We start from the raw sequence: 15,855 nt of genomic DNA on the forward strand, positions 1-15,855 counted from the left end.
CACCTTCTTTCTGTGTCCTCACATGGCCTTTCCTCTGTTCTTGGAGAGAGAAAGAAAAAGAGGACCACGAACTTTATTGAACAACATATTCACCCTTTTGTTTCACTACCTTCTGCCATTTTTCAGGCAACTTCATAATTCCATCTTCCCAAAACTTTTTATCGTTTTGAGCAAAGAACAGTTCCAGGTGCCTTTTACAGTTTTCCAGGGAATTGAAATCTTTTTCATTAAGAGAATATTGTAAAGACCTAAGTAAATGGAAATATGAAGGTGCAATGTCTGCTGGATATGGCACATGAATCAGAACTTCCCAGCCAAACTGTAACAGTTTTTGCCTCATCATCAAAGAAACATGCGTTCCTGTGTTATCCTGATGGAAGATTATGCGTTTTCTGTTGACTAATTCAGGACACTTTTCATCAAGTGCTGTTTTCATCCGGTCTAATTGGGAGCAGTACTTGTTGGAATTAATTGTTTGCTTTTCCAGAAGGAGCTCATAATAGAGGACTCCCTTCCTGTTCCTCCATATACACAACATCACCTTCTCTGGATGAAGACCAGCCTTTGGTGTGGTTGGTGGTGGTTCATTTCGCTTGCCCCATGGTCTTGTCCATCCCACATTATTGTACAGTATACACTTTTCATCTCCTGTCACAATTTGTTTTAAAAATGGAAAGTTTTCATTATGTTTAAGTAAAGAATTGCATGCAGAAATACGATCAAGAAAGTTTTTTTCACTTAATTTATGTGGAACCCAAACATCAAAACGATTAACATAACCAAGCTGGTGCAAATGATTTTCAACACTTGATTTGGATATTTTGAGTATGTTGGCTATCTCCCACTTTGATTGTCCTCGGTTTGATCGCTGTCAACTTCAACTGGTCTACCCGACTGTGGAGCATCGTCCAGCGAGAAATCTCTAGCACAAAACTTCACAAACCACTTTTGACATGTTCGATCAGTCACAGCACCTTCTCCATACACTGCAAAATTTTTTTTTGCATCTCAGTTGCGTGTTTACCTTTCTTGAAATAATAAAGCATAATGTGCCAAAAATGTTGCTTTTTTTCTTCCATCTTCAATATTAAAATGGCTACACAAAATTTCACCAATTTTGGTAAGTCTTCTTTAAAATGCACGCTGATATAACAATTGTCACATACAATCTAACAAAATTGTTTTGAATGAAGTTAAAAACAAATAAGTGCTACTAGAGCCATCTTATGGAAAAAAAAACAAAACAAAAAACTGAACAAACCTTTTGGCCGAGCCAATATATACATAATAAAGCAAGGATAAAAAATACATGCATCGTCATAGACTTGGTAAACTTCCTTCTACTACATTCCATTTTGCCTTTGCCCTTATGCAGCACTTAAACCGGTTGTTGGAATACAGTTCTCCATTGACCTCTCAAGTTAAGTTTCTGCACATCTTGCAAGCAAAGGCACTGAGAGCATTTGTTCCAGAACTGTCATTTCAAGGATAATTACATAGCAGTTAGTCTTTGAGGGAATAGATAATGTCTCTCTCCAAAGTAAACTTTATTTATTGTCCAGTATAATAAAGGCAATGTCTCCCACTGGGGAAAAGACTGGTTTACTGCCCATTATAAAGGATAGGGGTTTCCTAAGCTCAGAATTCTCCTCCTGTGATGCCACTCACCATATGTATACCCTTCACCTGGCCATTTTACATTACCATGTGGGAACAGGTGCTTGGGGAGCAACATAAAGGCTGACACTCTATTATTATTATGGTGAGTAAATGTCCTATTTGCCTGACCCAAGTCTCACATCTCTTGCCAGCATTCATGAAACTGTGACAAGATAACTTGTTATCTTGCAGTAAAGTCTCAGCTTCTGCATAATTCTTAACATTCATGATTCTATACCTGATAATCCAAACTTTCATTCTCTAAGGACCTGAGCCATCTGTGGTCCTACTTTTTTGAGGGTTGCAGCAATTAATCTTCCATTAACTTTTATCACTGGATGTGGAAGTATTAAAAGGCATCCAGAAAAATCAGGTTCCCAACATATTCCTCCCTGTCTTCACTAAGAAGTAACACCCTGAAAATATATATAAGTATTCTTATGTATAACTGAATCAATTTGATGTACACCAGAAAATAACACAACATTGTAAATCAACTATACTTCAATAAAAAAATTCAAAGAAGTAACACCTTATTTCTCCTTAGTAAACAAGATCAATCACACTAACCTTTTTATTAACACCTTTATTTGTTTCTTGGTTCAACGACATAAGGAGCCCAAAGTGGTCAAGTGATATTATCAACTTCAAATTTAATGGAGTCTATTGAGTCCCCTGAAGTATCATTGTTCCCTTGGTAATTAAGACCTCTAAACTATTCTGTAATGGGAACCAAAGTTTCACAAGTGGTCACTAAAGGTAATAATCAGAGGAGTCACTCCTACTTCTACCTCTCTGTTCCAGAACCTGAAAAAAATCACCATATATTGGTTGCTCCTCAGAGCATATATAACAACATGTAAGACATTGCCCCAGCTCCATAAGGTGTTTTGACCTAGCCAACACTGTAACTGAACTTTTAATAGATCATTTCACCATTCTATTAGTCCAGCTATTTCTGGATAATGAAGCATATGAAAACAATAATGAATTCCATAGGCATAAGCTTAAGTCATTATTTCTTTTGCTTCTCTCTAGTCAGTAGCAATATTGTGTGGAAAAACAAGGTAGTGAATAAAATGTTAGAAGATGGTGATGGCAAAAGTATTGCACATAGGAAAGAAAAATCCATATCCAAAGTAAATGTCTACTTCAGGGAAAGCTAGGTAATGTCTGGGGCCACTGGGGAACAGTATCATACTGGAGGCTCATTTCTGCTCTTGCTGTTGGCAGGACAATCAATCAACAATGGTGGCAGTAATATCAGTCTTGGTAAAGGAAAGTCTACACTATTGAGCCCTTGCATAGCTTACGTCACTGACGTGTCCATCTTTTACACACAACTATTGATTAAGCACTCGAGTGGCTGCACATCTTGCAAGCAAAGAGAGAAGCTAAAGAGAAGCTAAAGCATGTCTATAAACTGGCTCTTCTTGTACATCTGATTATAGACAGTCATCTATGCAGTAGGTCCCTGTGATCATGAGATACTGAAATCCACATTCTGTGGCCATTCTGAATGGTCCATCCTCACATACCTCTTCCTCAGACATTCTAGTCAGCAGTTTTTCAATTTTATTCCTTCCAAGTCCCTGATCATTTGGCTAAAATTTCAGCTACTAAGAATGACATAATATAGATCTACACCTCAGTCCATGTCTTCCAGGCAAAGAGAAAACCCAGATGCATGTTTGAATTTCTACCTCTTAGAAGGATTTTTTTTACCCACCATCTTTCAGGGCCATCTCTGAGTGGCATAGATTTAAAGGAAAAGTGGCAATGCCATGAAAGAATCACTTGGGTCTGAGACACCTGCTCAAGCAACTTAACTTATATCTTAGCTTCTGCTAAAATTCAATGTCATTTATGATACAATGGAGCTGTATAGGCCTGTTTAATAGCTTGATAGATTAGATAATACTCATTTCATAATTGGCTAGTATTCAGTTGCTCCAAAACCCTGGTGCTCTTCACTACAATTCTCCTGAGTTTTCCAGATATCCCTATCTGCGAACCTATCTATCATAGTTATTTCAAGTACCATCAGATCTTTTAGATCATAAGGTCCACGTGGCAGATGCTTGTATGGCCTGCACTTGCTGCAGAGCCTTCTTTAACTTTGGGTACAAATAAAAGCTGGAAGCCATACTGGATTGGAGCAGCACGTTCCAATGTACTCCAATGTAGTATATGTTGACCTGGTATCCAAAGATCCTGTCGGTTATATCACAATCAAAACAGATATGTGAGCACTTAATTCTAAGAATTTTTTGTTTACTTTTGATATGACAGCAATAGTGTATACTTTCATCAGAGCAATCCCAATAAATCTTTGGCTGCAGGAAGCAGTACTGCTCCACCTCTTTGAGAGTACAAAAAAGCCTGAAATCCCACTTTTTCAGTCTTGTAAGAAATTCTGCTAAAATTTCAAGTAGAATACACATAGAATAAAATGGTATAGTTTACTTACTTGAGGTACCCTAATGTTAGGTTGAGTTGTACTGAAGCACCCTACAACTGAAACATTTGTTTTCTGCCCTTATATTAGAAATGACAAGAATAGAAGCCTTAATGCGAAAACATTTTGAGATAATCATACCTTGATTATAAGTACTTAAGTTTTCATATGCATGCAAGTTTCATTGGAGATTCCAGTGAAAACTTCAATGCTTGAAATCTATTGTTCTGGATCTGATATGATTCTGGCATAACTAGTTTCAAGACTGCAACATTAATGACCCAATTAAATAACATCATGGCTCTATAACTTCCTCCATTGTGCAAATTCATTGGAATTCTCCTATATAATGTCTTAGCTTGGAAATCCAAAGTTAATGTCTTTCCTCAAGAAAGATGAAGACTGTCAATACTCCATGGTGTTAGGTTGTTAAATAAGTCATTGAATTTATCCCTTAGCACTTGCTTTTGACCCAAATAAGAGAATAGTTCATCTCTATTTATCACTATCTAAAATCTCAAAAGACAAATCATCCTATAATTCCACCAGTGATATGGAATGAGACATTGATGATGTCTGAGTAGTTTGCAGGAAAATGTCAACATTTAAAAGATTTCTGAGAAGTGACACTGAAATATGGCATCCTCCTTGTACATCAGAGAATTAAGGTCTTTTTTTTAGGATATCTGCAGGCAATGGTTATTTTCATCCCAAACTATTACCTACTGATTACGTAGTTAATGAATACTGATCAGCTTAGTAAGCAGAGAAAGAATTCCTTAAATTAAATCACTCTGACTAGCTGAATTATATTTTGGGTGGAACATCAATCACAATTTGACCTTCTCCAACTGTGCTGTTTATAGACTATAGCCACCTTTCAAATATGCATATAAAATAACTCATTCTTAAATTGTCTCATATCAGTGAAGTATGAGCAACGTGTTTCTGCCGAGAGGGTAAATTTTTAAACAATTCATGATGGATTATTGGGTTATAGTATCTATCTTTACAAATGAGAAAGATAACTCACAAATGGCTTGCCCATGAAGATAAATGCTATAATAGCGCATTTCATATAGACTATTAAACCTAATATTTATTGTATTCTTCATTCTTTAAGATTCATTTCCATTGAAAATGTTTCCATTTATCCAACAAGACATTAAGACAAACAATAATCATTATACATAAGAGTAAAACATGCTAATTATGCAAATCTAAGATGGGAAGAAAATTCTCTGAAGCCACTCCTAATGCTTTGCTTTCCTATGAATGAAAATGTCATGACTTAATAATCAAAGAGGTCAGTCACTTAGAGCTGATATCCCTGCTCCTGCAAAATGGAAAATAATGAAATTATGTTTTAAAAACCTGTTTTGCTTGTGAATTTCCATAGGTTTACTTCAAATAGATTGAATGTTCTAAAATATAAAGTTTCTTTTTCCACAATTGCATTGATACAAACGTAAGGAGGAAGAAATTCCTGAATAGATTCCTCAAACAACACTGTGTAACATAAGGATTTTGAAATTAGAATGATTTGTAATGTATTTTAAAGTAGTTACTACTAAATAAACCTGAACTCAAAAGAAGGAATTTCCCAAACAGTGCACTCAGTTCAGATTTCAATAAGCGTCTTATATTCATCATTATCCACTTTTGGTGTGTGAATCCAATGTCTAGAAGAAAAAGACTTCCCCATTTCATCATTAATGTCTAAGTTTTTAAATATGAAACCATATATCTTGGAACAACATCCTGTGACTGTATTTAATTATTATGACCAAAGACCACCATAGCTTAAGAAAATCTCATCAAAAATCCTTAAGACTAAGAGTTTTTAGTCACTCAATTCTCTTGGAGAGTACCTAAAAAGAGCCCCGTAATATTTAAACACATCCTCTATGCCACCAAATATAACATTCTAGCAAGGTTCTAAATGTGGCAAAAACCAAAATATGTCTTCAAATTTATGTTTAGCAGAAATCATGTTATGGTAGAAAGCCAATTTAAGCATTACCTAAAGGTAACAGCAAGTGAGATATGCTCCTCTTAAACACAAGAAATAGTCAAACTTTGTTGAATAGTAAGATTCCTGGATTAAATTGTCCCAATTTTAATTCTTAAATGTTTTTTAAATCTTTTTAAAATGTATTGCTAAACTTAATTTTCTCACCTCAGTAAGTTTATTTTCATAACATAATAGATAATTAAGGTCCCTGAAACCTCTAAAGAACATGATTACATATATCAGTTCTTGCTGAAAATAATTGTAGTTGTAGATGTAGACAGAGTTAAAGAGTGAATCAACTGTACACTCCAAGACAAATTCTGGATGTCTTTTGAAAATAATTTCACTGATCTGAACTTATTTTTTTCTTCTACTTGCCTACTTCCAAAAATACAATATTTCTGTCCAAACAAATGCGTTAGACCGAGGAGTTGGTGAAGGGGTCCTAATCCTGATTGAACAATTACTCTATTATAACCACAATACCTATATTATTACATTATTTCACTTAACCTTCACAAGAACACTTGGTGATAGGAATCATCACTCCAGCTTTACAAAAAATGGAAAGAGAGGTTTGGAAAGTTTAGTTAACTTGCCTAGGTCCACAGCCAATAAATGAAAGAAGCAGTTTTATCTAAACATCATGTTAATTCATAATCTAGAGAGGTAGATCCTAATTATTGGAAGGTTTTCAGCATTATGAAGATATTATTTGCAACTGAACTGAATTATTTACATGTTATTTCAATAATTTCATTCATTTTTAACATTATTTATTAAGTGGCCCCTAACTTTGTATCAGGTATTGTGCTAGGTACAATAAATACAACAGTGGGAAAGATATAATCTCTACTCAAATGAAACTCATAATTTAGACTGACAGAAAAAGAAAAGTAGAAAGACAACCACAAACTATAATAACTGCTGGGAAGTAAACAAACAAAAAGGTAAAATACAGAATAACAATGGGAGACCTACATTTTATAGGGTGGTCAGGAATTGTGTATGAGGTCAGGGTCCAAACAATGCTGAGACATGAGCAACACAGGATGATGGGAAAAGTGAGGGACAGAGTTGAGACTCAATAGGGCAAAAAAGCAGATGAGCAACCAACTTGAAAGCCAAATCAGTGAGAAGGGAAATCTAGATGGGGCCTTTACACTTGAAATCAGAAAAATCCAGAAAAATCTGTCTTAAGGGAAAATAAAAGGGATTGACATCTAAAACCCCAAGAAGAGCCATGACAGAGACAAAGCAGGGTCATTGACATGAGCTGTTGTCAAAGAATAACTTTAGTCTTAAAGAGAAACATGTTCAAGTGTGTCAATCATGCAAAACCTACAGAAGGTGATCAAAGGTGGGGTAGGATGGGATGTATTGTGCAATAGGCATAAGATTCTAAGACTGGTTGTCAATGAAATAACCTTGAAAGAGGGAGGGCCTGTCAGAACTCTATAATTAAGGCCAAGTTGTTGTGTCTCTGATTGAGAATAAAAATGTTTTTAGGATGGAGCTGAGGCCATTGATGTGACCAGGCTTCACCCTCAGAGTTTGCTTTGATTAGTCTCGAGTGGGGCCCCAGCAGTGGTATTTTTAATTAAGCCTTTAAATTTGAGATAACAGAAGGTTTACATACAATTGTAAGAAATAGGGTCCTGTGTACATTTTACCCAGTTTCCCTCAATGATAATACCTTTCAAAACTAAAACACAATATCACAACCAGGATGTTGGCAGTGATACAGTACATTTCCATAACCTCATGACACACAACTTTTCCACTGTGTCACACTTTTATAGCCACACCTACTTCTGTTTCACCCCCAACCCATAATTGATCCCAGGCAACAACTAATCACAATTTTGATATTTTTTTCATTTCAAAATGTTATATAAAAAGAATCATAAATATGTCACTGTTTGGGGTTTGGCTTTGTTCACTCGCATAGTTCTTCAATTATTCTTCTGAATTGTTGAATGTATCAGTAATTTTTTCCTTTTTATTGCCAAGTAGTATTCTAATGGTATAGACGTACCACAGTTTATTTAATCATTCATTCATTTAAGGACATCTGGGTTGTTTCCTGATTTGAGATATTATGAATAGAGGCTATAAACATTTATGTATACATTTCTGCATGAACTTAGGATATATGCATAGGAATCAATTGCTGGATCATATGGTAGATAGATGTTTCATTTTTCAAGAAACTGCCACACTATTTTCCACAGTGACTATACCATTTTACATTTCCACTAGCAGTGTATGAGTGATCAGTATCTCCTCACTCTCTCTAGCATTTGGGGAGTAGAGAGCCAATACCCACTAACACTTACTGGTATGCCACAGGTACATTTCAGATGAAGGTTCATTAACAATAATAAATCTATTTTATTTATTATCACTGAAATCTGTAGGTGCAGTCATGTAAATTATACTGTTTTCGAATAATCTAATAACACCAGAATAATAAATAAGCCAAATGTGGTTTTTAATTTACTATCATCAATCTTTCTTTAATTATCCTGCCATTTTGTAGATATGAATAGTTAGAAGAAATGTTAAACCTGTAATTTATTCCACCTTCAGAATTCTTCTGGGGACTAAAGCAACAGAAAAATCTCTTAAGCATATGATATATATCAGAGTGTCATGTCTGAAATTTGGCACAAAAATGTTGAGGTCATGAAAAGTAGAGACTAGAAAAAAAAGATTGTGATTTAAAAGCTGCAAAATTTCTATCTATAAGGTAAAATATTTTTATTTTTTCTTTGAGAAACACTTTTTCATCCTGAGAAAACCACCTAATAGGCTCCTAAATTATTCAAAGTAAAAAGCAAGTATCTGCCCATTTTTCCTGGGGAGAAATGAAAACAAACAATGATCTGAAAGCAGATGTTTCACACAGGGACCTAAGTGTTCTGTTTGGTAAAATAAATTGTATTGAGTGGAAGTTCTAAACCCTGAACCTGCAGCTTTTATTGATTTTAGTGGAGAGAGTGAGAATGTTTCTGCAGGGATTTGGGTGAAGAAAAGAAATTCCTTTCTCTCTGGACCTTGGACCAGTGAGTATTCCTAGGATGAGAGTTAGTGTGGGGGATACGGAGTGTGGGGGATTTCTGAACTGGTGAATGAGCTCTGAGGATAGTGACAGACTGGGAATTTGTTTATGAAATATCTTACCATGTAAGTGAACCTAAGCCTATTAATAAAGTTTCAAAAGTTAGCTTCTTATAGCAGAACTAAGGAAAGGTTCTCTTTCAATACTGTGAACGTGGTAAAGAGGAGGGGAAGTCACTTATTCCTGCTTGATAGCAGTCGTAAGCCAGGAGGCGTCACTTATGTGATGGGGCAGAACAGCCTGATGAAAAATCCAAACAGATCATGAGGGACTCTGCCTTTCTGCATGTAGAATGTAGAGTATGAGGAATCTCTCAGAAATAACTAAGGGACACAATGAGGAGGGCCAACTTCCTGGGGTCCAGGACTCCTGGGGGTCCAGGACTCCTGGGGGTCCACCCTGAAGTAGAACCAGTTTATCTGTAAGCTCCTGGATGATTCCAGTGCAGTCAGTATCAGGTCCCAATTTTACTGAAGGTGAAAAAGCAGTTGTTATCCTGCTCCAGGGTGCTTAAGAATTTTCTGAGTGCTTGCTAAAAAACAAGTCCCACGTTCCAGTCCAGAGAGCCTGATTTATGTCTCCCATTTTAATAAGCTCTTAGATAATGCCGATGCAGGTGGTTCAAGACAACACTTCAAGAAACATTGCCTAAAAAGTTAAAGCACTTTTATGACGTATTAGTGTGAGACCTTTAAAAAAATCAAGTCATTTCTTACATAAAATATGACGATGCATTTTAACTCTTTAATTTACATATATGGCTAAGCACTATTAGAGCAGTGAGGACCCAGAACCTCATTTTGGAATAATTATGTTCAATGTGAGCACAAGAAGCAATTACCTTATAAATTCTCCTTTAATATCAATAAAATATGTTGTTGTTTTGTATTTTTTAAATCAACAGTTTTATTTTTTTCATCAAAAAACTTGTGTTGAATGTCTACTGTGCGTAAGAAATAAAGCATTTTACGGAACACAAAGTTAATTTACATGAACAAATTTATTTCAGGTACTTGAAAATCAACGAGTTTTTAGAATGAGTGAACTAAACATATCTAATGGTTATTCTTATGCATGAAAACTGTCAGGTTGCATGGGATTTAGAAATAAATATTTTTAAAAGTAATGATTATGCACAAAATTCCGTCTCTTATCTGCTGCAATTGGATTTTAAGTCCTTCATTTATTCATTTCTGTAAATATTTCCTATGTGTTATTTTATTAGCCTCTTTTTAAAAATTCACTTCTAAATTGTAAATAAAATAGGAGTATTTTGGATAGATTTGAGTCCATTTCTTATTACAGCAGTATAATTATTTCAAGGAAGAATTAGCTTTTCATCTTAGAGTTCACAAATGCAATCAATGTTACAAAAACGTTTCTGAAATATGCTTCTCTGTCTTGACTGCAACTAAGATATTCATGAGATTCTATAGGATTTGGTTAGTTCTCAGATGTGAAATATAGAGCAACATTTAAACAAAACATTTAATTAAACTTTGTAAATAAGTGGTTCACAAAATTGATTAATATATCCTCTAATAGTTTATTTCTTTTCACTTTAATTAATTTCATTATAAGTTGCAAAATTCTGCCACTAGCTTGATAGTAACTGCTGGTCAGATAGATCATGAGAGTCTTGCTGACCTATGAGGGCAAAGGGGACAGATTAAAGCTGCAATTTTGTACCTTGACCAGTCATGGTGGAGCTAAATGAAAACAAAGGATAAGTCATTCAGCCAAATGGTTGTTGAGAGAAAAGGTATGTTCAGATTCTAATGAAAGAGCATAGCTAGTGAAAACCAGAGTTTAAGACATGAAATAACCTGTTTGCAAATAAGTTGTGTTGATACCAACCTCCAGGGTGCTTTCCTAAGAACCATTAATCTTTCCAAATACCTTCACCTTCAAACTGTTATATTATTAAAAGTGTTATCAGAAATTCTTAGTCTTTCCTTTTGGAGTTCTCTGAATTTTGTGCTTGGTTTGGGTTCAACAGACTCAATGGAATATAAGCAAATTGTGTACATGTTAGTATTTATAAAAAACAATTTTGTTATTTTATCTGTCTTATTGTATTAAAAGGCCAACAGAAGTATGCTATATTTAATGCCTGAGGGACCGTGGTTTCTAAAAGTTTAAACAAAACCCAACAGTTTTACAAAATTCTAATTATGAGTCAGAGATTAATTGTGTAAGAATGTTGTGTTCTATGTTTCATGGCTTTTCTCCTGAATGTTGTTGCTGGATTTTGGTTGTACTCAGGCAGTAAAAACTGCTATTGTTAGACCTTCGCCGTCCCCTAGGAGTTTCGACTCGCCCAGGAAACAACAAGAGTCGGAAGCCGATGCAAAACGCAAGAGGTTTATTGAAGGCCGGTGCACAGGGGTTCCTTGGTCCTCACGCAGGAGGTCGAAGAAGGAACCCCTTTTGGGCGCGAATATGTCAGTTTTATAGGTTCCCACTTCCCCGTATGTAAATTATAGATTTGGTTGTGTTTTCCTGCTGATTGGTCCCGGCTTAGGCTCGGACCAGAGAGGGAACTTGTCCCCAGCTTCCTGATTGGTCTTTGACAGATACCTTTTTTACATTTTGTTTATCTCCCTCCTTCTCGGAAGGGGGCCGGACATCCTGGAAATTCACCCATTGTCTAAGAAGCCCCTATTGTCTGGAGAGTTCTTAATCATTAGCTGGAACAATGTCCCTCGAGTCCCACATTTCCCCCTTTTTCTTGTGACTATTGATTCCAATCATGGAATCTCAACCTTCTGTTCGTAAACTTTGGTACTGTTGTCTTAACATTAGAACTTGTACAGTACTGATACGTTCTGTAATAAATGCTATCAAGCGATTTAGAATACATGGTCCAAAAGTTAAAATCAACAATAAAACAATAAGAGGTCCCAACAGAGTAGAGATTAAGGTGGTAAACCAGGGGGACTTATCAAACCATGATTGAAACCATCCTTTTTCGTTCTCTCTCTCCCTTTGCCTTTTATCTAAGCGTTCCCTTAGTTTATCCATGGTTTTGGTAATGGTTCCTGAATGATCAATATAAAAGCAACATTCTTCTTTTAGAGCGGCGCATAATCCCCCTTCCTTAAGAAACAGCAAATCTAGGCCTCTTCTATTCTGCAACACCATTTCTGAAAGTGAGGTGAGTGATTCCTTTAGTTGAGTTATGGAACTTTCTAATGCTCGAAGGTCGATGTCTACAGCCTGTCTTAAACTTGCATAATACTGGGGTTGTTGTATGAGGGCTGTGGTTCCTGTTCCTATCCCGGCAGATATTCCTAGTCCTAGAAGGACAGCCAATGTGAGGGTTACAGGTTCTCTTTTGTTTTTTGTTTTTCCTACATATTCATCTAAAAAGGATGAGTCTGAATGGTAGATAAGTCTAGGGACTAATTGCACTAACACACAAAAGTCAGCTGAAGTATTAAGAACCTCTAAAGAGACACAAGGGGTGAGCCCCGTGTTACATGCCCACCATCCATCTTGAGGAGGTACAAGATATCCTGAGCCTGAAGGGAGGCTAAAATCATGACAAAGGTGTCTATGGGACTGGGGAGGTGTTCCTATACAAGTACCATTTCCAGAAACCGAGGACAGGGTTAATTTACTGTTCCCTTCTTGCTTCCATCGACATTGGTCTGAGGAGGTAGAATTAGTATAGTTGGAGCTATATCCTATAGCATCATAATAAGGGGGAGGGGCAGCATAGCAAAGCCAACATGATTTTGTAGCCTCTGGGTTTGTAGCATTGAGAACCGTAAAGGCTGCCTGCACCAAAGAAAGCATCCTATCCTGAGGAGTCCCAGGCTTAACTGTGGGTTCTTTGGATCCAGAGGTTTCATTAGTCTCATTCTTTGTTGACGTAGTTGAAGGGGCCGGGGGAAGCAAAGGGGGGCCAAGTACGGGATTTGGGCCTATTGATATAGGAGCAGGAGTCTCAATCTTTAGCTTAAGGGTCATTAATATTCCTAAATCATATCCCCTCATGTAAAATCTAACGCCCCAAGAATGACCATTTATCCATTTTTTATCTCTTTTTCCGGGATTACTAAAGGAAATTTTAAGGGGATGACACCATCCTGAACATTTACTCCGGTGTCCGGTATCCTCATTATGAGAATAATTAGCCGTTACAGTAATAAAATCCCAAGTTGAGGTGGGTTTCCAATTAGTATCCCCGGTAGTTTCACATCCCCAGCTTTTGCAATAAAAGTTTTCAGTTCCACCACATTTATAATTTAGAGATCAAGGGCGGTGGAACCCGGGGCATACGAAGAAAGTGAGGATACCAAGCATCATTCTTTTGCCTGCATTTTTGCAACCCGGCCCAAACCAATCAGTTTCCGAAACTTTGGAAGGGGCAGTGTTCATATCATGAGAATCTTCTGTATCCCAATAAGGTGCTCCTATAGCCAATTTACAAACATCAGGAAAAAGATCTGGCCACCAGGTCCAGGGGGGTGCAGTATGACTAATGGACCAGGTTACATCTCCAGTCTGAGAAATTACCTGCCAAGTTAAACGTTGGGGGAGGTGAGGGCTAAAATCACTTACAGTCAGTAAAGGCAGTAAAACCAAAATTATAAGTCTTAGGTTCGTAGAAGCTTGAGTTTGAGCGGGTTGTCGGTTCTTTGGGCCCGCCATCCTGATGATGCCGTCGCTGGTGCAGCCTTCACATGTGAAGCATGGATCCAGGCAGCGATGCTGTCCACTTTTATGGCCGTTGGGGTGGTGAGGAGGACGGTGTATGGTCCTTTCCATCGAGGTTCCAACGTCTGGGTTCGATGCCGACGGACGTATACGGAGTCTCCGACTTGGAAAGGATGAGTTTCTCCCGGTGTTCCCGGTTGGTAGGCCTCGGCGAGTTGGGACCATATTTCTTTCTGGACCAATTGGAGTCCCAGTAGCCTAGCATATAAGTCAGTGTTATTTTGACAATCAGGTTTTATTTCTTTTCCTAAAGTGAGGAGGGGAGGCGGGGCACCATATAATATTTCAAAAGGAGTAAGATGGTATCGGGAAGGTGTATTTCTAACCCGGAATAGGGCCAAAGGAAGGAGCACCGTCCAATCGGTACCGCCAGTCTCCAAGGACAATTTAGTTAGGGTCTCTTTTAGAGTCCTATTCATTCTTTCTACCTGACCTGAACTTTGGGGTCTATAGGCACAATGTAATTTCCAATCAGTCCCCAAATATCTGGCCACATCCTGACTTACCTGGGCGACGAAGGCTGGACCATTATCAGACCCTATTACCTTTGGTGCTCCAAATCGAGGAAAAATTTCTTCTAAAATCTTCTTGGCTACTACAGCAGCTGTTTCTTTCTTTGTTGGGAAAGCCTCTATCCATCCTGAAAAAGTGTCTACAAAAACTAAAAGGTATTTATTACCGTACCTTCCAGGACGCACTTCGGTAAAGTCCACCTCCCAGTAAGTTCCTGGGCGGTCCCCCCTGAGTCTCTTTCCAGTTTCAAGTTTCCCTTTGTGAGCATTTACCTGTTGACATGGCACAATTTGTTCAGCTAATTTTGTCATTCCAGGGGTTTCGTACCCGGCTTTTTGTAACAAGGCTACCATCTTTTTAGTCCCCAAATGTGTCCATCTGTGCATCTGTTGTAACATGGATTCTGCTTGCTGAGGGGACAAAGTCCCTTTTGTTGTGGCCGGGATGATTTCTCCATCGCGGCCTGGTTTTTCAGGAACTTTATCTGACAGTCCTAAAATGACTTCTCCCGATGCTATTTCTCGGGCCACTTGGTCAGCCATATTATTTCCCCTAATTATTGGGGTATTTCCTTTTTGATGTCCAGGGCAGTGGATGATACTGACTTTAGTAGGAAGCATGAGTGCAGTCAACAAAGCCACGATTTCGTCTTTGTTTTTAATTTCTTTGCCACCTGAAGTTAGTAGCCCTCTCTGTTGGTAAATGGCACCGTGGATATGAGCGGTAGCAAACGCATATCTACTGTCTGTGTAGATGTTTACTTTTTTATCCTCTGCCATCTCTAATGCCCTCGTCAGGGCAATTAATTCAGCTCGTTGGGCTGAGGTCCCTTGTGGTAGCGCCGCTGCCCATATGACTTGTTTTCCGTCTACCACGGCTGCCCCAGTTCGACGCTTACCTTCCTCCAGGAAACTGCTCCCATCCGTGAACCAGGTGAAATCAGCATCAGGGAAGGGCAGGTCCATCAGATCTGGCCTACTGCCGTGTGCTGCGGCCAGTACTTCCTGACAATCATGCATGATGGTGGAGCCTTCCAAGTCAGGGTCAGGTAGCAAGGTGGCTGGATTGAGTCCTGTGGCTGGAGCAAACTTGATGCGATCTGAGTTTAGCAACAGGGTTTGGTAATGGGTCATTCTGGCATTAGTTAGCCACCTATCCGGTGGTTGACGGACTACATTTTCCAGGGCATGAGGAGCTGTTATCGTTAGATTTTGTCCTAAAGTTAGTTTGTCAGCATCTTTGACTAGAACGGCTACTGCAGCGATTATCTTTAAACAGGTGGGCCATCCTGATGCCACAGGGTCCAATTTTTTTGACAAATAAGCAACTGGGCGATTCCAGGGCCCCAATTTCTGAGTCAAT

The 15,855-nt window shown here is 37.9% G+C and overlaps 1 protein-coding gene across 1 annotated transcript; it reads right to left on the bottom strand.

The window, feature by feature from the left end:
* Window positions 1-12,205: 12,205 nt before the first annotated feature.
* LOC125961663 (uncharacterized) lies at window positions 12,206-15,512 on the bottom strand. Its single transcript, XM_049700475.1, has 2 exons — window positions 13,825-15,512; window positions 12,206-12,554 (listed from the first exon to the last, which is right to left on the bottom strand). The coding sequence occupies exon 1, from the start codon at window positions 15,510-15,512 to the stop codon at window positions 13,860-13,862; it is 1,653 nt and encodes a 550-aa protein (XP_049556432.1). The 3' UTR covers window positions 12,206-12,554; window positions 13,825-13,859.
* Window positions 15,513-15,855: the final 343 nt, after the last annotated feature.

Source organism: Orcinus orca, chromosome 17 (genome assembly GCF_937001465.1).
Source record: "Orcinus orca chromosome 17, mOrcOrc1.1, whole genome shotgun sequence".
NCBI lineage: Eukaryota > Metazoa > Chordata > Mammalia > Artiodactyla > Delphinidae > Orcinus > Orcinus orca.

Excerpts from the sequence above, each read along its gene's own strand:
- LOC125961663 (XM_049700475.1), bottom strand. The coding sequence starts at position 15,512 with ATGCATGATTGTCAGGAAGTACTGGCCGCAGCACACGGCAGTAGGCCA.